General features: G+C 44.0%; 1 protein-coding gene across 2 annotated transcripts in view; it reads left to right on the top strand.

Annotated features, from left to right (window-relative positions):
* The first annotated feature begins 2,627 nt into the window (after positions 1 to 2,627).
* Dpp8 (dipeptidyl peptidase 8) overlaps positions 2,628 to 22,887 on the top strand; it is a 75,183-nt gene continuing 54,923 nt past the window's right edge. The window contains exons 1-4 of one of the 2 annotated variants that reach the window (XR_006639302.1): positions 2,628 to 2,823; positions 6,494 to 6,630; positions 13,861 to 14,130; positions 21,509 to 21,621. Coding sequence is in view for 1 of the 2 variants with exons in the window: in XM_045160213.1 (XP_045016148.1) it covers positions 6,615 to 6,630; positions 13,861 to 14,130; positions 21,509 to 21,621 (399 nt within the window). In the remaining variant the exon portion in view is untranslated. The remainder of the gene's footprint in view (positions 2,824 to 6,493; positions 6,631 to 13,860; positions 14,131 to 21,508; positions 21,622 to 22,887) is intronic. The other variant, XM_045160213.1, reaches the window with a different exon arrangement.

Here is a 22,887-nt window from a genome sequence, read left to right as displayed (position 1 = left end):
ATGATCATTTGTTTTCATGATGGTGGCCAATCTGACAGGAGTGAGATGGAATCTCAATGTAGTTTTAATCTGCATTTCCCTGATGACTAGTGACGTAGAACATTTTTTTAGATGCTTATATGCCATTTGTATTTCTTCCTTTGAGAACTCTCTATTTAGCTCCATAGCCCATTTTTTGATTGGCTTGATTCCTTATTATTTAACTTTTTGAGTTCTTTGTATATCCTAGATATTAATCCTCTATCAGATATATAGCTGGCAAAGACTTTTTCCCATTCTGTAGGTTGCCTCTTTGCTTTTTTCACTGTGTCCTTCGCAGTGCAAAATCTTTGTAATTTCATGAGGTCCCAGTGATTAATCTGTGGTTTTATTGCCTGAGCAATTGGGGTTATATTCAGAAAGTCTTTGCCAAGACCAGTATGTTGAAGGGTTTCCCCTACTTTTTCCTCTAGCAGTTTCAGAGTTTCAGGTCAGATGTTAAGGTCTTTAATCCATTTGGACTTAATTCTTGTGCATGGCGAGAGAGAAGAATCTATTTTCATCTTTCTGCAGATACATATCCAGTTTTCCCAGCACCATTTGCTGAAGAGGCTTTTTCAAAAGTTTTTTTTTTGGGTTTTTCAAGGTAGGGTCTCACTCTCGCCCAGGCTGACCTGGAATTCACTATGGAGTCTCAGGGTGGCCTCGTCAAAAGTATTTATTTTTGTGTGTGAGAGTGCAGGCACATACAAACCACTGCATGCTTGTGCTCAGCAGACAAGTTTTGGATCAACCCTCACCTACATCATTTGAGGCAAGGTTTCTACCTATGGATTCTCCTGTCTGCTATTATTTGCTGTGCTTGCCAGAAATGCCTCTTTCCATCTCCCTGGCAGCACCAGCTTTCTGGGATTACTCTAAGACCCCCAAAACGAGGACCCCACGCTCTGCCCGGATATGGCGACACCCCAAATCACTCACGAGAAGCGGTCTTGATGCAAACTGCAAGAGGATTTTATTCCAAGCGCGCTGGGGCCCACAGTCGTACACCGCACAGGGGTAGAGGACTGCAGAGCCCCGAATGCAGGAACGGGACAGTTTTTATAGGGTTTTTAACAAAGCCTGTGCATTAAATCAATCATTTTTTTAACATCAGGAGCCTGCAGGGTGCAAGCCAGTCAGTTTGTGCCACTCCACAGTTTCTAAGCCAATTAGTTTAATTTGTTCAAGCCCCTCGTGGACCAATCATTCTCTTATGACCTTGGTGGTCAGCATTTGCGCAGGTCCTTGAGTGGGGGTAGCAGAGTGTGGTATCAGTTTCCTATGACCTTGGTGGTCTGAGGCAGGCTGCTACAGCTTATGGTGCGGGCTACTAAGGCTTATGGTGTACGGTATTTACAGAAACCAAATAAGTGGTTCACTTTATTACTCATTTCCCATCCTTGAGGGCTATCTCATGCCCTTTTTACCTAGTTTTATATTAGGAGCAGGCTCTGATATAATGAGAAGAGGGATTCTTTACTTGCTTCCAACAGAGAGTAAAGCCTGGAGTTTTAGGTATGCAGGGGCCCGCTTAAGCTCCCTTTGGAGCGTGATAGTATTTCTGGGCTTCTGAATTCTTGGGCCTTTCATTACAAAAGCCCACCACAGTTTCTGACTCTAGTCCAGGCTGATCTGGAATTCACTCTGTAGTCTCAGGGTGGCCTCGAACTCAGGGTGATCCCCTTACCTCTGCCTCCCCAGTGCTGGGGACTAAAGACGTGCACCACGATGGCCAGCTTCCAGTCCTCTTTTCTGTTTTGACATTGTTTTAACTGCTACTAAGTAACACGTTATAACTCCCTTACAGATAAAAGAATCATGGCCTGAAAAGATTAGAGACGTACATAGATCACTAGTATTAGAGGCAAATTTCTGAGGCCACTAAAGGTATTCAAGACCCTAGGTAATTCTACCATGAAAAAAATAGGGATTTTTTTTTTTTTTTTTTTTGCCCTGTTTGCTTCCTGCTCTACTAGTGTCTCCTAGTCAACTTGGAACATAAACAAGGATTTTACCTATTTTTAGTAGATTCTCAATATAGATATGTTGAATAAAAATAAATAAATATAAAAGGCAAGCATGGTAGTGCCAGAGTTAGAGAAAGATCTAAACTTGAAAAACAAAACAAAAACTAAAAATTAAAAAGTTAAAATAAATAAATAAAAGAGGGCGCTGGCTCAGTGGTTAAAGGAGCTTGCTTGCAAACCCCAACGACCCAGATTCACTTCCCCAGAATCCACGCATAAAGCCAAATGCAGAAAGAGGATCATACATCTGAAATTCATTTGTAGTGGCTGGAGGCCCAGGCTGGCGGGTCGATTCTCTCTGTCTGTCTCTGTCTCTCTCTCTCTCTGTCTCTCTCTCTCTCTCTTTCTCCTGTTTCTTGAAAGTAAAGCTTGTAAGTAACTTGAAGCCAGTTGCCCGCCCTGCCCCTTTCTAGATTTTTATTTCCATCGCCTCTTCCTCCCCGCGTCCTTCGCTCCTCCAGCCGCCAGGGGACAGTGTGGCGCAAAGGGACGTCACGTAGCAGCGAGTACGGTGTCCTTCTTGGTCCAGTTGCGCCTTCGCTTTCCCCCTCCCCCCCCCTCATCGGAAGGTGAGTCGCGAGGAACCGGAAGTGCCGAAGCCGCCGCTACCGCCGCCGCCTTCAAGTACCTTGTTGGCTGTCTGCGTTTGGCCAAGTGCGCCGCCGCCGCCTAGGAAGCTGCAGGGACCCGGACGGGAGCGGAGGCGGCGCGGCATGAAGCGGCGCAGACCTGCTCCGTAGCGCATCGGGACGGTCCGGGAGGGCCGGGGGGGAAGGTGCAGTATCCGCCCGCTCTTTCTCGTTCTCTGTCTCCCCGCGAGGCCTGGGGCGCAGCCCACCCGGCCCCCGGCTGCTCCCCTCGCGGGTGGGATCGGAGGAGGCTGCCCGCCCGCTCGCTCGCTGCTCCGCGGCGTGGCGCCCGCGCGGGGCCGGACCCCTCCGGCCGGAAGAGGAAGCGGACACTCGGCATTCCGAGTCGGCCAACGTCCGCCGGGCGCCTCCGCGGCGCTGGGCGGCTGCCGTTATCTCGATGGAGCCTCGGCCGGGCTTGCTTGGCCTGCGGGCTACCGGCTGGGCTCACGGAGACGGAAGGCTGCAGTGACTGCCTGAGGTCCGACAGTGGCAACGTGGCATTCGGACTCAGATTTTGTGTTCTTGTTTTTTGATTTTTTTTTTTTCTTCTGGCTTCCCCAAGCTGCTGTTCCTACCCTCCGGGCACTCTGTCCCTGTCCCCTGACCACTTCCTCCCCCAGCAGGATACTTCACTTTTTAAGAAAAAAATATTTATATGGGGGGGAGAGAGAATGGATGTGCCAGGGCATCCAGCCACTGGAAACGAACTCCAGACATATGCATCACCTTATGCATCTGGCTTTCTATGGTTCCTGAGGAATTGAACCTGGGTCCTTCGGCTTTTCTGGCAAGGGCCTTAACCGCTAAGCCACCTCTCCAGCCCCATACTTTTCTGTCTGGCCTTCCTCATCTACTCCCCTCCACCCCACCCCTCCACATCCCTCAAGCCTTTTTAGCCCATCCCTCCAATGTTGCACCTGTCACCATTCTTTACCGCATCTTCTTCAAGCATACATAGTTTTAGATCTTGGCCGGTCTTTGACAACTTTGTAAGTGTGGACTCTGAAAGAGTGGAATGTGCTACGTTTCAGTTGAGGCGTGTATGTGTGTGTGTGAGTGTGCGTGCGTGCGCGCGGGGGGGGGGGAGGGTTGGTGTTGGATAACTGGTCCTTAAAAGTTATCTGGGCTTGGAAAATGGCTTTGTGTTAAGGCTTTTGCCTGCAAAGTCAAAGGACCCCGGTTCGATTCCCCAGGACCCATGTAAGCCAGATGCACAAGGGGACACATGTGTCTGGAATTCGTTTGCAGTGGCTGGAGGCCCTAGCACACCCATTCTTTCTTTCTATCTGTCTCTTTCTCTCTCAAATAATGAATAAATAAATAAAATACTTTTAAAAAGTTAAAACTTAAGGAATGCCTCTTAGGTAGCTCCACACTAAACAGTCCTCGGGCTATTTTCTAACTTAAAATGCATTTCTCCTAGTGAGGGGCACAGCTATGGGAAAGTGTCTTACAACTTATTCTGCTGCTGTGTTAACATTACCTCACTGGCTCTCCTTACCACATAGCCTTTGTCACCACCTCTCCGTCACCTTCTTGGGCTGGGAAATTCAGAACCTAAACTGACAGCAAAACAAATGTAACCACTGAGCTTGCCTGCTCCCGTTCTTTTTTTGAAAACTAGAAATTTCAACCAGTTTATTTTATTTATTTTATTTTCCCAGAAACGTTACCTTTTTTTTTAAATTATTTATTTATTTATTTGAGAGCGACAGACACAGAGAGAAAGACAGATAGAGGGAGAGAGAGAATGGGCGCGCCAGGGCTTCCAGCCTCTGCAAACGAACTCCAGACGCGTGCGCCCCCTTGTGCATCTGGCTAACGTGGGACCTGGGGAACTGAGCCTCAAACCGGGGTCCTTAGGCTTCACAGGCAAGCACTTAACTGCTAAGCCATCTCTCCAGCCCCGTACCTTTTTTTTTTAAAAAAAATTTCTCAGTATTTGGCAAGAAAAAAGCAAAATGGAATACACTTAAAATGAACACAACATTCATTATCTTGTGGGGGAAAAAAATCCTTGCTGGGTATGGTGGTGAAAACCTGTAATTTCAGCATTTCAGAGGCTGAGGCAGTAGGATCTGGAGTTCAGAGCCAGCCTGGGCTATAGAGTGAGACCTTGCCTTAAAAGACACAAATTGTTAAATCCAAGCTGAGTTGTGGTGGTTTACACCTTGAATCCCAGCACCTGGGAGACTGAAGTGGGAGGATCGCTGAGCTCAAGCTCAGTATGGGCTACAGTGAGACCATTGTGTGCCATTTTTCTTTCTTTCTTTTTTAATATTTTATTTGACAGGACAGGGACAGAAAAAGAGAGTGGGCACGTTAGGGCCTTTAGCCACTGCAAAAGAACTCCAGACTCATGCACCACTTTGTCCATCTGGCTTTAAATGGGCCCTGGGGAATTGAACCCTGGTCCTTCGGCTTTGTAGGCAAGCCCCTTAACAGCTGAGACATCTCTCCAGCCCAATATCTGCCAATATTGAAGCTATACAATAAACAGTGTATCTGTTTTCATTATGTAATTTTTTTGGGGGGGGGGTGTTTAAAGTAAGGTCTTGCTCTAGTACAGGCTGACATGGAATTCACTATGTAGTCTCAGGGTGACCTGGAACTCGGAGATCCTCCTACCTCTGCCTCACACTATGCCCTGCCGAAATTTTTCTCAAGTATAAGTATTTGAGAGAGGGTGGGTGCACCAAGGCCTACAGATGCATACACTACTTTGTATATCTGGTTTTTACATGGGTCCTGGGGATTTGAAGGCCAGCAAATGCTTGTAACTGTTGAACCATCTTTCCATCCTCCCTTTGGTAATTCTTTCAAGTTCATGATTTTCTTTCTCTTTTAAAAAATATTTTTTTAAATTTTTATTTATTTATTTGAGAGCGACAGACACAGAGAGAAAGACAGATAGGGGGAGAGCGAGAGAATGGGCGCGCCAGGGCTTCCAGCCTCTACAAACGAACTCCAGACGAGTGCGCCCCCTTGTGCATCTGGCTAACGTGGGACCTGGGGAACCAAGCCTCGAACCGCGGTCCTTACCGCGGTCCTTAGGCTTCACAGGCAAGCGCTTAACCGCTAAGCCATCTCTCCAGCCCTTAAAAAATATTTTTTATTTCAGACAGAGAGAGAGAATGGGTGTGCCAGGGCCTTCAGCCACTGCAAATGAACTCCAGATTTGTGCACCACCACCTTGTGTTTTCATTATGTAATCTGGCTTACATGGGTCCTGGGGAATCAAACCTGGGTTCTTTGGCATAACAAGCAAGCGCCTTAATGGCTAAGGCATCCCTCTAACCCATGATATTCCTTTACAGTATCTAGGTATCAAAATTTACAGTATCAGGTCTGGTGGCACTCGGAAGGCAGAGGTAGGAGGACCATTATCAGTTTGAGGCCACCCTGAGACTACATAGTGAATTCCAGGCTAGTCTGGGCTAGAGTGAGATGTTACCCTGAAATAACAACAAAAAATTACAGTATTCATGGAAAATGCTAATAAAAATTTTAAGAAATAAAATAAAATAAATTACAGTATTGCTAGGATGTTCCTTTGAATAAATTGAGCTATACATTTTTGGGAGGGGAAAAGTAATTACAGGTAGGACAAGGCTGGGAGACACAGACCCTATCAAAATTAAGTGAGGATTTTGATAATTAAATTGATAAAATAGTTTAAGCACTACATGTTGCACGAAAAAAGAATTACAAGTTTTAAGTATTGTTTTGGGACTTTTTATGGGGTTTTTTTTTTTTTGGCCACGTAAGATTCACTTTAATGATCATTATTCTCATATTTTGTCTGGTGAGCAGGATCGGATGGTGAGAAAAGGAAAGGTTCCTGTGAGAAGAGAACAGGATGAGCGGAGAGATCCATGCTTAAAATTGGATCAGTTGAAAATGATCTCTTTGAAAGTGGAAGAGATCTGAGCTGATGAAAATACAATCAGGTAGGCACCAGGGAGGGGCCCTAAGTGAAGAGGTTGGTGGACTAGTGAGTCGATGCACTGTGATGAGAATGTATGTATGTGACCCTGCTTTAGAAAGTCTAGGCCATATTTGTTGAGAACATAGTTGTGTATGAAGTGTTAGGGAATTGTGGAATTTAGTTACACAGTTTGCTTAAATTGTACACTAACAGGTTTACCCTAGAAAAGCAGAATAAACATCTGCTGTGAATACAGAGTGGCAGAATGACATTTGAACTCTGCAGTGTGTGTGTATCAGGCTTGTATGTATACGGAGAAAGAAAAATAGTGTGGGGTCCTAGCACAGTTTAGAAACACTGATCATTTTATTTAAATAAAAGATAATGCAAGTTTTACACAGAAGAAATGTATGTAATGACTCAAGCTGGGCAGGAAGGCTTGGGAAGTTTTTCTATTAAGCTACTCTGTTCTGTCCTTAACCTTATACTCGTAAGCAGTGGTTTGGAGATGAGATTTTAAATTTTGTTTATTTACTTTTTTGATGTAGGGTCTCGCTGTAGCCCAGGCTGATGTGGAATTCACCAGTGTAGTCTCAGGGTGGCCTCGAACTCACAGCAATCCTCCTACCTCTGACTCCCAAGTGCTGGGATTAAAGGTGTGCGCCATCATGCCCAGCTTTTTTGAATTTTAAATCTTATATGAGAAATGAAATAATGCAGATTATTCTTTCACTTATCCCTCACTCGATTATATATAAGTCTAGGTCTGTCTGTATACTTGGTAGAAAGCAGGCCTCCATTGGCTTTTTAATATTTGTTTATTTACTTAGAGAATGGGCACACTAGGGCCTCCAGCCACTGCAAACAAACTCCAGACGCATGCGTCACTTGTACATCTGGTTTATGTGGGTACTGGGGATTTGAACCTGGATCCTTAGGCCAGTGCTTTAACCACTAAGCCATTTCTCCAGCCCCTCCACTAGCTTTTGGATGAGCAAATAAAGCCCACTGTCATGCTATCACTTTAGTAATGTTCTGCATCCCAGTTGTGCTTAACAACTTCAGTTCTTTCTGCGCTACTTTGGATTTTAATCATTGGGAGCCACTATCCAGTGGTAAAAGTGTTACAAGTGTACCTCATGTAACAGTTTTCTACTTTTGCTATTGCTACATTAAAAGTGATAGTAATAGTAATAGTCAGGCATGGTGGCACACACCTTTAATCCCAGCACTTGGGAGTCAGAGGTAGGAGGATTGCTGTGAGTTCGAGGCCACCCTGAGAGTCAGCCTGGACTAGAGCAAGACCCTGCCTTGAAGAAAAAAAAAAAAGATAGTAGCATGAATTATAGCAAGAAAAATTATACAGTGTCCAGAACATAGAGCTCATTTCATTTGCATGCCAGTAACACATCCTGATGACTAATTCACAGCCCACACCTCCAGTTACTTCTTAGCATGAATTCCTGTTAGCCTGCAAAGCTGAACTTTCAAAAACGACATCTTCAATACCTAGCCATGGTTGCTATAGAAATAGTTAATATGTGAAATGTGGTTACCTACATGTACTTTAGTTATTTTTGTTATTTTATGCAAAGTAGTGGTTATGATATTTTCATACATACATGTTTTCTTTATTTTAATTTAATTTTATTATTTTGTTTATTATTTACTTATTTTGGTTTTTTTGAAGTAGGGTCTCATTCTAGCCCAGGCTGACCTGGAATGCACTATGTAGTCTCAGGGTGGCCTCGAACTCATGGCAATCCTCCTACCTCTGCCTCCTGAGTGCTTGGATTAAATGTCACCATACCTGGCTTGCTTTGCTTCTTGTTTTCAAAGGACCGTTTCATTATAGCCCAGGTTTACCTGGAATTCACTGTATAGTTTCAGGCCACAGTACCTCTGCCTCCTGAGTGCTGGGATTAAAGGCATGTGCCACCATACTCATCCCTCCTCCATTTATTTGTGTGTGTGTGTGTGTGTGTGTGTGTGTGTGTGTGTGTGTGTATTTATTTGACAGAGAAAGACATAAAATATGAATGGGCATGCCAGGGCCTCTAGCCACCAAAAGGAACTTCAGATGCGTGCGCCCCCTTGTGCATCTGGCTAACGTGGGTACTGGGGAATTGAACCTGGGTCCTTCTGCTTTGCAGGCAAATGCTTAAACGATTAAGCCATCCTTCTAGCCCTACTTTTTTTTTCTTTTTTTAAAGAATTTCAAACACATGCGCTACCTTGTGCATCTGGCTTACATGGGTACTAGGAATTGAACCTGGGTCCTTTGGCTTTTTAGGCAAGTGCTTAACTGTTAAGCCATCTTTTACTTTAGTATTATTATTATTATTTTTTTTTTTTGGTTTTTCAAGATAGGGTCTAACTCTGGCTCAGGCTGACTTGGAATTCACTATGTAGTCTCAGGGCGGCCTCAAACTCACAGTGATCATATCTCTGCCAGGATTAAAGGCTTGTGCCATCACGCCTGGCTCTTTATTTTTTTATTCTATATCCCAATGAGTTTAATTAGGGCTACATACAGGAACATAAACAATTTACCACTGACAAAAATGTTCCCCAGCAACTTTTAACATCCTGTAGATCCTGACAGAGAGGCTTCATGAGCCCCTCCTCCAATTTGGTTTATCTCTCAAGTCCTCTTGTTGCTTCTTTTTGGTAAGGAATCTCAGAATATCTCCCCCATCCCTTTTTTTGTGGTGCTCTGGATTGAATCTAGGACCTTTCACATACTAGGCAAGTGTTCTCTTATCACTGAGCCTCATGCTTGTATTATTTTATAATAGTCCCTTGTATTATTTTCTCTGATACTCTACTGCTACATTTAAAGATCAGAGGAAAAATTCATCTTCTGGATTTATAAAATAAGCATTATCACTTCACAAAATATTGTTGAATTGGTTTCAAACTTACAAAATGGTATTGATATAAACATTTTATTTTTCCCCTTTATTGAGAACCACCATACATATATACTATGTACCCTAATTATAATCCCTTCCCACCAGCCTCCTTTGTCCCTATCTCATATTCCACTTCCATTCTACTCTGTACTTCTTTCCAACTAGTCTTTTTTTTTTTTTTTTTTCTTTCCGATTTTTGGAGGTAGGGTCTTGCTCTAGCTTAGGCTGACCTGGATGGAATTCAGTATGTACTGTCAGGGTGACCTCGAACTCAGGATCCTCCAAGTGCTGGGGTTAAAGGTGTACGTCACCATGCCTGGCTCCAACCTCTATTTTTAATGTCATTGTTTTTTATGTTTTTTGCTTTCATATTACACAGGTCTTATGTAGGTAGTAACAGCCACTGCAAGGTTGTGAATGCAACAACAACTTTGTATCTGGAATATAGCAGTCCAAAGCAGTTTTCCCCATTCTTTGGATCTTACATTCTTTAGTTTTTTTTTATTTTTATTTTTTATTTTTAATGTGTGTGTGTGTGTGTATTTTTTTACTAACAACTTCCATGATTATAAACAATATCCCATGATAATGCCTTCCCTCCCCCCAACTTTCCCCTTTGAAACTCCATTCTCCATCATATCCCCTCTCCCTCTCAATCAGTCTCTCTTTTATTTTGATGTCATCATCTTTTCCTCCTATTATGGTCTTGTGTAGGTAGTGTCAGACATTGTGAGGTCATGGATATCCAGGCCATTTTGTGTCTGGAGGAGCACGTTGTAAGGAGTCCTACCCTTCCTTTGGCTCTTACATTCTTTCTGCCACCTCTTTCCCAATGGACCCTGTGCCTTGGAAGGTGTGATAGAGATGTTTCAGTGCTTGGCACTCCTCTGTCATGTCTTCCCAGCACTGTGATGCCTTCTGAGTCATCCCAAGGTCACTGCCATCTGAAAAGAAAAGGTTCTCTACCAAAAGTGAGAGTAGCATTAATACATGGGTATGAACATTAAGAGAAGTGCTTAGTGGGCAGTTTGATGAGCCTAGTATATGCATTTAGCCAGACAGCAGCAGACGTCACACCCCTAGGGCTCATCACTACCCCTGCCTCTTAACATTCTTTCTGCCATCTCTCTGCATTAGATCCTAACCCTTGGGCAATGTGATAGTGATGTCTCAGTGCTGAACACTGTCACTTCTGAGCACTTTGATGATTTTGAATTTTTCCAGTAGTCACTGCCATTAAGAAAGAGAAGCTTCTCCAACTCAAAATGAGAAGGACTAATATATGAGCATAAATATTTAGAGGACAATTTGATGGGCATAATTATCCATTTAACCAATCAGTAGTAAGTTTCTCCTTAGGGCTTTTGACCTCCTCCCCATGTACTTCTTTTAAGGTTTTTGGCTTTTTTTTTTTTTTTTTTTTTTTTTGAGGTAGGGTCTCACTGTAGTTCAGGCTGACCTGGAATTCACTATGTAGTCTTAGGGTGGCCTTGAACTCATAGTGATCTTCCTACCTCTGCCTTCTGAGTGCTGGGATTAAAGGCATGTGCTACCATGTACTTGTTTGTTTGTTTGTTTGTTTTTCGAGATAGGGTCTCTCTAGCTCAGGCTGACCTGGAATTCTGTGGAGTCTCAGGGTGGCCTCGAACTCATGGGAATCCTCCTTCCTCTGCCTCCTGAGTGCTGGGATTAAAGGCGTGTGCCACCACGCCTGGCTCCACCATGTAATTTTGAGTATGTTTTCTTCACCATTCCTGAGTTCACACCCATGGGACAGGTCTCAGAAATGATTAGCAGTTGGTTTCCTCTATATCAAATATGCCACCATTGCACTAGTGGATACATCTTGCCTGCCTCACCAGCCGTGTAGCTTGCAGAGTCCATTGCTGGTCAAGACCATTGACGACTTTCTTCCCCAGCAGGCTGCATAGTACTTTCTAGCACCATGACAGCTAGTCAACAGGGAGGAAGCTTCCAGCTAAGCTCAGCTTGATTCCTTAGTGACCTGCACCCAGAGCATGTGGTATCTTCAGCCACAGGGTCTTATCGTTTATTTCGGGTGGGCAGCCAAGAGCCTTTATAATAAGAGTGTAATGTTTGGGGAGCACCAGGAACCTCCCTGATCAACAACTCACTGGGAGGTATTCCACCCTTGGCACTGGGACTTTAACAACCTCTGGCATCTTGGCACAGCATTACCTCCTTCTAGAGGGTATTTCAGACCAAACTTGTTTGTTTGTTTTTGAGGTAGGGCCTCACTCTAGCTCAGGCTGACCTGGAATTCACTAGGTAATCTCAGAGTGGTCATGAATTCACAACGATCCTCCTACCTCTACCTTCCAAGTGCTGGGAGTAATGGTATGTGCCACCACACCCAGCCAAACTTTTTTTTTTTTTTTTTGGCTCTTTCAGTTTATTGCATGAAGTTACACTAGTCCAAGTTAAAAGTGGACACCAAATGGTTACATTATACAAGCTGCGAGGTTTTTTGTTTTGTTTTGTTTTGGTTTTTGGTTTTTCAAGGTAGGGTCTTATTGTAGCCCAAGTGCCATCTCTCCATCCCCAGACTGACCTGAAATTCACCATGTAGTCTCAAGGTGGCCTTGAACTCACTGCATTCTTCCTACCTCTGCCTGCCAAGTGCTGGGATTAAAGGCGTGCACCACTATACCTGGCTTAGGCCTCTCTTGGTTTTGTTTGTTTGTTTTTCAAAATATTCTGTTTATTCATTTATTTGAGACAGAGAGAGAGAAAATGGGCACCCTGGGGTCTCTAGCCATTTCAAATGAATTCCTGATGCATGTGCCACATCTTGCTTTACATGGGTACTGGGGAACCCAACCTGCATCCTATGGCTTTGCAGACAAGTGCCTTAACTGCTAAGCCATCTCTCCAGCCCTTGTTTGTTTGTTCATTTATTTATTATTTATTTATTTATTTATTTTTGAGGTAGAGTCTCACTCTAGTACAGTCTGACCTGGAATTCACTATGTAGTCTGAGTGGCCTGGAACTCAGCATTCCTCCTACCTTTACCTCCTGAGTGCTGGGATTAAAGGTGTGCATCACCACTCTCAGCTCTTATTTTGGATTTTTGAGGTAGGCCCTCACTCTAGTCCAGGATGACCTGGAATTCACTATGTAGTTTCAGGGTGGCCTGGAACTCATGGTGATCCTCCTGCCTCTGCCTTCTGAGTGCTGGGATTAAAGGTGTGTGTCACTATGCCAGGTCCCCTCTCTTAAAAAAAAAAACAAAAACATTTTAGTTAGTGAAGAAGTAGATTTCCATATGGCTAATTCAAAAACATCTTTAGGGCTGGAGAGATGGCTTAGCGGTTAAGCACTTGCCTGTGAAGCCTAAGGACCCCGGTTCGAGGCTCGGTTCCCCAGGTCCCACGTTAGCCAGATGCACAAGGGGGCGCACGCGTCTGGAGTTCATTTGCAGAGGCTGGAAGCCCTGGCGCGCCCATTCTCTCTCTCTCCCTCTATCTGTCTTTCTCTCTGTGTCTGTCACTCTCAAATAAATAAATAAAAAATTTAAAAAAAAATCTTTATAATTTTGAGGAGGGCTAATTTTGATTAGCTTTCTTCCTGCCTCCTGTGCTCCCCCCTCCCCTGACTAAATGCTTTCTTCATTAGTATTTCAATGAATTAAAGTCACTTAAAGTTAGTGTCTTTTTCCTCAAACAATGTACAAATTAGACAGCCTGCAATAATAGTCATGTTAGTTTCCATAAAATTCTGAAATACCTCACGTGTATGATTGGGATATCTAGACAGGTTCAGAAGAGTCAAAGAAGTGTCAGCCAGTTAAGTAAGTGCTCGGTGGTTTGGAGCGCTGAAAGAAGGCAATGTGTTTTCTTGGGTCGCTGTCCTCCTAGGCTATTACAAGGACACCGTGCCGGCATCAATACTGTTCTGCTCTGCTGTGATTTCTGTTAGGAGAAATCCGTATTTGTCAAATGTGTTACTTTTTAAATTGCAGAAACTCTTGGCACATTTAGCCTCATTATTGATATGCTCTTGCCTGGGGTAGAGCAGCCAGCTGGCATCTGTTTCCTTCCAGTGTGGGAAAGAGAAAGGAATTTTGGCAGGAGATATCTAAGGAGAGCCTTTTATAAAAATTCCCAGAGGGATTTATAGTCACTGTAAAATTGACATGACCTCAATTAAAAAAAATCTCGTTTTTCAGCTGAACACAGAGGAGGGGGAGCTATTCCTTCTCTTACTAGGTTTCATTGCAGCTGTGCGAAGAAGCTCTTGGCCCTATCAGTCTGTCATCCTATAATATATTAGAGAAGACAGCCCCGGAACAGAATCTTGTGCCTTGTTTTTCTAGGAAAATGCACCATGGCAGCAGCAATGGAAACGGAACAGCTGGGCGTTGAGATATTTGAGACTGCAGAGTGTGAGGACACCATTGAGTCACAGGATCGGCCCAAATTGGAGCCGTTTTATGTTGAGCGATATTCTTGGAGTCAGCTTAAAAAGCTGCTTGCTGATACCAGGAAATACCATGGCTACATGATGGCCAAGGCACCGCATGATTTCATGTTTGTGAAGAGGAGTGACCCAGATGGGCCTCATTCTGACAGGATCTATTACCTTGGTGAGTATGAAGTTAATGGTTCCAACAGGAAGCATTTTCTGAGTCACACTTAAAGGCTAGCTATGATTTGTACTCAAATTTAATAACAGGTAAATCAATAACTTGGTGCCATTAAAGGAAATCAGAAAGATTCTGATGTGAAGAACTTGTGTTTAGAGGCTGTTTAGATTTTGGCTTGTCTGATAAAACTAATTTTACTTGCAGGTAGCAAATCATATATTGATTTTGATCTTTGTGTTGTGATATATTTGGTATATGCACATATATATCCAGATGTGTGTACACTTTGTGTGCACATGTGTGAAGACCAGGGAACTTCTGGTGTCCTCGTTGGTCACTCATCTGCACATTTCCTTGAGACTATCTCTCCCTCAGCCAGAGCCCCAGTGATTTCTGTGCCCCACAGACTGAGGTTACACCCACCTTTTAGTCACACTCATCAAGTGGTCTCAGGCCCTCCCAGGTCCTCATGTTTAAGTGGTAAGTGGTCTTAACAACTGAGCCATCTCCCCAGCCAAATGATGATCCTTTTTTTTTTTTTTTTCAAACTAAAAGGCCCAAAATGGGTTCTTCTTAGTAGTTTGACATGTCCTTCCTTGAGAATGGTCAGATTCAGATTGGGAGAACCAACAGTAAACCATTAGCATGCCGCATTCTCAGTGCTGCTGCTGTCACTGTTTTAAAAAAAGTTTTAGTCTCTCCTTCCTGAGGCCTTTTACTCTGCATTTAAGGTCTGCCTAGCTGGGTATGGTGGTACACACCTTTACTCCCAGCACTGACTAGGCAGAGGTAGGAGAATCACTGTGAGTTCAAGGCCACCCTGAGACTACATAGTGAATTCCAGGTCAGCCTGACCTAGAGTAAGACTCTACCTCAAAAAAACAAAAAACAAAACAAAATACAGTCTGGGCTGGCTCAGTGGGCAAAGTGCTATGCTTGCTATGCAAACATGAAGGGCCTGACTTCACACCCCCAGCACCCACATAAAAGCTGCACATGGATCTCACTGCTGGAGCTAGTCTAACTAGCCAACTGACTCTTGGGGTCCTATCTTAACCTCTGTAGCACTGGGATTACAGGTAGGTTGCTATGCCCACCCAGCATTTACAGGGGTGTGGGGGGTCCAACTCAAATCCTCGTGTTTACATGGCAGTAGTTTTATTGACTGAGGTGTAGGGTTTAGTGATTGAGGTAGGGTCTCACTCTAGCCCAGTCTGACCTGGAATTCACTATGTAGTCTCAGGGTGGCCTCGAACTCTCGGAGATCCTCCTACCTCTGCCTCCCAAGTGCTGGGATTAAAGGCGTGCGCCACCACGCCCGGCGATTTTTTTTTTTTTTTTATTGACAACTTTCATGATTGTAAACAATATCCCATGGTAATTCCCTCCCTCCTCACACTTCCCCCTTTGAAACCTCATTCTCCATCATATCCCATCCCCCTCTCAATCAGTCTCTTTTATTTTGATGTCATGATCTTTTCCTCCTATTATGAGGGTCTTGTGTAGGTAGTGTCAGGCACTGTGAAGTCATGGTTATCCAGGCCATTTTGTGTCTGGAGGAGCACATTGTAAGGAGTCCTACTCTTCCTTTGGCTCTTACATTCTTTCTGCCACCTCTTCCCCAATGGACCCTGAGCCTTGGAAGGTGTGATAAAGATATTGCAGTGCTGAACACTCCTCTGTCACTTCTTCCTAGCACCATGATGCCTTCTGAGTCATCCCAAGATCACTGCCATCTGAGAAGAGAAGGTTCTGTACCAAAAGTGAGAGTAGCATTAATATATGGGTATGAACATTAAGAGAAGTGCTTACTGGGCAGTTTGGTGAGCATAGTATATACATTTAGCCAGACAGCAGCAGATGTTACGCACTTAGGGCTCATGACTACCCCTGTTTTAAGTTTTCAGTATCAGGGATGTATTCCCCTCCCATGGCGCAGGCCTCTAGTCAAATTAGAGGGCAGTTGGTTTCCCCCATAACAGACATGTCACTGTTGCATCAGTTGGCTCATTTGGCCTAGCTGGCCAAATATAAGGCTTGCAGTGTCCACTGTTGAATATCTTCACTGGTGATTTCTCTCTCTCCCATTGAGCTACATGCAGCATGGCTTTTTCCAGCTTTCTGTCAGCTGTTCTACATGGAGGAGGTTTTCAGCTCAGTTCCAGGAGGACTTCTCAGTGGCCTTGATGCCCAAATATGTGGAGTCTTCAGCAATAGTGTCTTACCATCTCTTTCTGTTGGGAAGCCAAGGGCCTCGGCAATAGCCTGTAATGTTTTGGGGGCATCAGGGACCTCCCTGGCCAACAAGTCACTGGAGGTATCCCATTCCTGGCACTGAAAATTTTCTAGTAACAATCTATGGCTCCTGTGTGTTCCATTGTCCCAAAAAGTAGATTTCCATATGACTTATTTATATCCTCTTAGATTTTGATTAGCCCTCCCTTTACCTTTCCTTTACTCAATATCTTCCCCTGACCTCAGTTAGGCCTTTTCACCACCCCTATTTTGTTTGAGGTAGGGTTTCATTGCAGCTCAGGCTGACCTGGAATTAAACTGTGTAGTCTCAGGGTGTCCTTGAGCTCATGGCGATTCTCTTACCGCTGCCTCCCAACCTTTTTAACCTTTTTAAAGGTTATTTATGGGCTGGAGAGATGGCTTTAAGCGGTTAAAGCATTTGCCTGCAAAACAAAGGATCCAGATTCGATTCTCCAGTACCACATAAGCCAGATGCACAAGGGGCACATAGTCTGGAGTTTGTTTGCAGTGGCTGGAGGCCCTGACGAACCCATTCATTCTCATTCTTCCTCTCTCTCTATCTCTCTGCCTCTTTCTGGAAAATAATATTTTTTTAAAAGGTTATTTATTTATTTGAGAGAGAGAGAGAGAGAGAGAGAGAGCGCACACGCGAGCGAGCAGGGAGCGCATAGAGAGGAGGGAGGGATAGAGAGAATGGGCATGCCAGGGCATCCAGCCACTGCAAGCAAACTCCAGATGCATGCACCACCTTGTGCATCTGGCTTATGTGGGTCCTAGGGAATCAAACCTGGGTCTTTTGGCTTTGCAGGCAAATACCTTAACTACTAAGCCATCTCTCCAGTCCTTTAAAGATTTGTTTTTTAATTTTTATTATTTTTATTTATTTGAGAGAGAGAGAGAGAGAGAGAATAAGCACGCCAGGGCTTCCACCCGCTGCAAACGAACTCCAGACGCATTCTCCCCCTTGTGCATCTGGCTAACATGGGTCCTGGGGAATCAAGCTTTGAACCGGGATCCTCAGGCTTCACAGGCAAGCGCTTAACCGCTAAGCCATCTCTCCAGCCCCTTTAAAGGTTTTTTTTGAGGCAAGGTTTCACTCTAGCCCAGGCTGACCTAGAACTCACAGTGATCTTTTACCTCTTCCTCCTGAGTCGTAGGATTAAAAGTGTGCACCACCATACCCCACTAAGGGAATTTTCTTTCAAAGCCTGCCAGCCTGGGTTCAGTTACCCAGTACCCACATAAAGTCAGATGCACATAATGGTAAATGTGTCTAGAGTTCAGTTGCAGCAAAAAGAGGCCCTGGCATGCCCATTCTTTCTTTACTTCTTTCTCTCATATAAGTTAAGTAAATAAAGTTTTTTGGTTTTTTGTTTGTTTGTTTGTTTGTTTGTTTTTCTAGGTAGAGTCTCACTCTGGCCCAGGCTGACCTAGAATTCACTATGGAGTCTCAGGGTGGCCTCAAACTCATGGCAATCCTTCTACCTCTGCCTCCCGAGTGCTAGGATTAAAGGCATGCACCACCACGCCCAGCCATAAAGTTTTAAAAAGATAGGAAGTAGAGCCAGGCTTGGTGGTGTACGCCTTTAATCCTAGCACTTGGGAGGCAGAGGTAGAAGGATTGCCATGAGTTTGAGACTACATAGTTATAATTCCAGGTCAGCCTGGACCAGAATGAGACCCTACCTTGAAAAACCAAAAAAAGAAAAAGTAGAGAAACTACTTGATCTCCTTAGGTGAATGGTGAATGTGCACTCATTTTAGGATAGGTGAGAACTAGTTTTAAATGGTTTGGGGTTTTTTTAGCTTAAATATTTGAGGATTAAATACTCTTAGAAAGCTAAGAAAAAATGTCATCACTATTTGTAGGTTAGTTGGGGGTTTTGTTTTGCTTTATTTTGAGGCAGAGTCACACTCTAACCCAGGCTGATCTGGAGCTCACAGCAGTCCTCCTGCCTCAGCCTCTCCCCAGTGGTACAATTTTTTTTTAATATTTTTATTTATTTATTTGAGAGAGGGAAAGAGATGGAGAGAGAGAGAATAGGCACACCAGGGTTTCCAGCCACTGCAAAGGAACTCCAGATGCATGTGCCACCCTGTGCATCTGGCTTGCGTGGGTCCTGGGGAATCAAACCAAGGTCCTTTGGCTTTGCAGGCAAGCTTCTTAACCGCTAAGCCACTCCTCCAGCCCCTCAGTGGTACAATTAAAGATGTGCACCACTACACATGGCTGTTTGTTTTTGAGACCAAGTCTGGTGCTGTGTCCCTAGCTAACCTAAAACGTCCTGTGTTATCCCTACTGGCCTCAAACTTGTGGTGGTCCTCCTGTCTCAACCTTGAAGTTCTGATAATATATGAATTGTATAGATAGGTGAACACAATCTTACTTCTGTAAATAACCCTGGAGAACACAAAACAGATTTGACCAAATCAAATACTGAAGTAAATGCCAGGTGATGTCTTGCCTTTTACTTCAGTAGAAAGCACAAACTAAAAGATTTGAACAAACAGGTGCAGGGGGATAAAGGAAAATGTAAATACATACTTAAAAAATATTTTTATTTTGATTTTTTTTAAGACAGGGAGAGGTAGAGAGAGAAAGAATATCTTTTATTTTTTTTAAATATATTTATTTATTTGAGCGAGAAAGGCAGGGGGAGAGAATGGGCACGCCAGGGCCTCCAGCCACTGCAAACAAACTCTAGACACATGTGCCACTTTGTGCATCTGGCTTACATGGGTCCTGAGGAATCTAACCATGGTCCTTTGGCTTTGTAAGCAAGCATCTTAACAAGCCATCTCTCCAGCCCCAAATTATTTTATTTGCAGGGAGAGGGGAGAGGAGAGAAAATAAGAATACACATGCACCAGGGCCTCCAGCCATTGCAAATGAACTCCAAATGTATCACCACTGTGCATCTGGCTTTACCTGGCACAGGGGAATCAAACCTGGGCCCTTAGACTTTGTAGGCAAGCTCCTTAACCATTAAACCGTCTCTCCTGCTCATGATGCAAATATTTGAGAGCTCATCCCCAGCCTTTGCAGGGCTGCCTGCCAAGCCTGCCCTGCTGCTGCCACCTCATCAGAAATGGCCTGGGGACCTGCTCCACCTGAAAGAGAACTTCTTGTGTGTAGTTATTCCTCCTCCTTCCCTTAGCCCTTCAGAAGTGGCCTGTGGTAGGAGGCTTGGTTTTGTTGTGTGCAGGTTTTCTTTGTTTCCCATTCTCAAAGCCAGTGTTCTTCTGTTGTGTTCATAGCTCAGTCTGCATACTGCTGTGACCCTCTTTTGCATTATTGCCTCATTTCACAAAACAGACTCAGCAAGCCTTTTTTTTTGGACAGTTTTTGTTTACTTATTTATTTGCAAGAAAGGGAGAGAAAAAGAGGCCGATATATAGAGAGAATGGGTGTGCCAGGGCCTCTATCCACTGCAGATGAACGATGGATGCAAGCACTACCTTGTGCATCTGGCTTACATGGATCTTGGGGAGGTGATCCTGGGTCTTTGGGCTTTGCAGGCAAGCACCTTAACCACTAACCCATCTCTCTACCCCACTGGAAAATTTTAATGAAGACTTGTTTTTGTCCAACAAAAATACAAAGATTTTCACCAAATCCTACAATGTTTTAACCTCAATGACTTCTATTATTTTTATTTTTTATTTTTATTTAAGAGAGAGGCCAGAGCCGGGCGTGGTGGCGCACGCCTTTAATCCCAGCACTCGGGAGGCAGAGGTAGGAGAATCGCCGTGAGTTCGAGGCCATCCTGAGACTCCATAGTGAATTCCAGGTCAGCCTGGGCTACAGTGAGACCCTACCTCAGAAAACCAAAAACAAAAAAAAAGAGAGAGAGGCCGGGCTGAAGGGATGGCTTAGCGGTTAAGGTACTTGCCTGCAAAGCCAAAGGACCCAGGTTCAATTTCCCAGGACCCATGTAAGCCAGACGCACAAGAGGGTGCATGCATCCGGAGTTTGTTTGCAGTAGCTGTAGGCCCATGATCACCCATTCTCTCTCTCTCTGCCTATTTATCTCCCCCCTCTGTCTCAAATTAATTAATTAATTAAATTAAAAAAAAAAGAGAGAGGGGCTGGTTGTGGTTGCGCATGTTTTTAATCCCAGTGCTTGGGAGGCAGAGGTAGGAGGATCACCATGAGTATGAGGTCAGCCTGAGAATACGTAGTGAATTCCAGGTCTGCCTGGACTACAGCAAGGCCCCTACTTTGAAAACCAAAAAAAGAAAAGAGAGAGAGAGAGAGAATGGGCATGCCAGGGCATCCACCCATTGCACATGAACTCCAGACACATGCACCACCTTGTGCATCTATCTGGCTTATGTGGGTCTTGGAGAACTGAACCTCGGTCCTGTGGCTTTGCAGGCAATCACCTTAACTGCTAAGCCATCTCTCTAGCCCCTCAGTGTTCTTTTTTTTTAATCAAATATTCTTTAATTTCACAGACGACAATATGAAACAAACACAACGGTTTTGCAGTACAGTGTTTGTTTTTCGAGGTAGGGTCTCACTCTGTAGCCCAGGCTGACCTGGAATTCACTATGTAGTCTCAGGGTGGCCTCGAACTCACGATGATCCTCCTACCTCTACCTCCCAAGTGATGGGATTAATGGCGTGCGCCACCATGCCCGGCTTCCTCAGTGTACTTAATTGAGACTACAAAGGCCTTATTAGTCATGGAACTGTTGGTTAAACTTGTTTCTAAATAATTAGCTTAAGAAATTGAGAAAAGGAAATAGTTTATTAATCTTAAGTCAGACTGAAAAGGGAAATCTGAACCTCCTTCTGTGAAGCTTTGATACTTTGTAGTTATTGTTTTTCCTTAGGCTTTCTTGAGACAGGGTTTCATTTAGCCCAAGATGGTCTCAAGCTCCTGATGGCCTCCACCTCCCAAGCCCTAGCATTACAGGTATGCATGTGTCACTATTCCTGATTGACATCATGTTTTTGTCCAGGACAAGGTCCATGGCATGAGGCATGTGCATATCCTGTTTATTCACCTCATTATAGGTCCTGGGAAATACTACATGATGTGGAAGACATTATATCTTTTCTTTTGTGCTTGTAATAACACTGAAAAAAATAACAAACCTTTGTTGTTTCTCTTAGCCATGTCTGGTGAGAACAGAGAAAATACACTATTTTATTCTGAAATCCCAAAAACCATCAACAGAGGAGCAGTCTTAATGCTCTCTTGGAAGCCTCTTTTGGATCTTTTTCAGGTAGGTAATATTGTTATTTCTGTGATTTTTTTTTTTTTTTTGAGTATATTTTCAGATACATTTATATCCAAACAGGCATTCAACTGGAAGCCTTGCATGGTGACGCACGCCTTTAATCCCATCACTTGGGAGGTAGAGGTAGGAGGATCATCGTGAGTTCGAGGCCACCCTGAGACTACATAGTAAATTCCAGGTCAGCCTGGGCTACAGAGTGAGACCCTACCTCGAAAAACAAAAAAGCAACTGGAGCTTTATATTTGAAGTAGAGATGAACTTCAAAGGACACATATAAACCTTGTTTCCTAATGATGTTAGCATTCTCTGATCATTGTATAGATCTATTAATTTACTAGGAATTAAAAAAAATATTTTATGTGAGAGAAAGAGAATGAACATGCAAGGACTTCCTGCCTGTGCAAATGAACTCCAGACACATGCACTACTTTGTGCATCTGTCTTTACATAGGCACTGGGGAATTGAATTGAGCCTGCATGCTTTGCAAGTAAATGCCTTTGATTACTAAGCCATCTCTCCAGCCCCCTACTAGGGATACTATGGATTTTAATTTAATTTAATTTATTTATTTTTTCAAGATAGGGTCTCACTCTAGCCCAGGCTGACCTGGAATTCACTTTGTAGTCTCAGGGTGGCCTTGTACTCATGGTGATGCTCCTACCTCTGCCTCCCGAGTGCTGGGATTAAAGGCATGTGGCACCATGCCTGGCCCTACTAGGGATCTTAAATTGGAGATTGTATTAGTTCCTTCTCTTGTTGCTGTGTAAAATACCTGACAAAAGGAAGGAACAAGTTTTTTGGCTCACAGATTGATAGTACATCCCATTGGGGCAGGCATGACAGCAGGAGCATGATGGCTAGTCACACTGCGTCTCCCATCAGGAAGCAGAGAGGGAGGAGGCTGGTACTGAGCTCACTTTGGCATTTTCTTTCAGCCTGGAATCTCTGCCCATGGGAAGGTGCTGCCACTTTCAGGTTGGGTCTTCTCTCTTCAGTTTAACATTTCTGGAAACACCCTCATAGACAACATCCAGAGGTGTGTTTCCGTGACAGTTTTAAATCAAGGCAAAATGATAATTAGTATTAACCATCAGACATATTTTATTTTGGTTTATTTTGGTTTATTTTTTATTTATTTATTTGAAAGTGACAGAGAGAGAGAGAGAGAGAATGGGCGAGCCAGGGCCTCCAGCCACTGCCAACGAACTCCAGACGCGTGCACCCCCTTGTGCATCTGGCTAACGTGGGTC

This window comes from Jaculus jaculus, chromosome 10 (assembly GCF_020740685.1).
Source record: "Jaculus jaculus isolate mJacJac1 chromosome 10, mJacJac1.mat.Y.cur, whole genome shotgun sequence".
Taxonomy (NCBI): domain Eukaryota; kingdom Metazoa; phylum Chordata; class Mammalia; order Rodentia; family Dipodidae; genus Jaculus; species Jaculus jaculus.
Note: the sequence above shows the minus strand (reverse complement) of the source record. Positions and strands in the feature narration are given on the sequence as shown.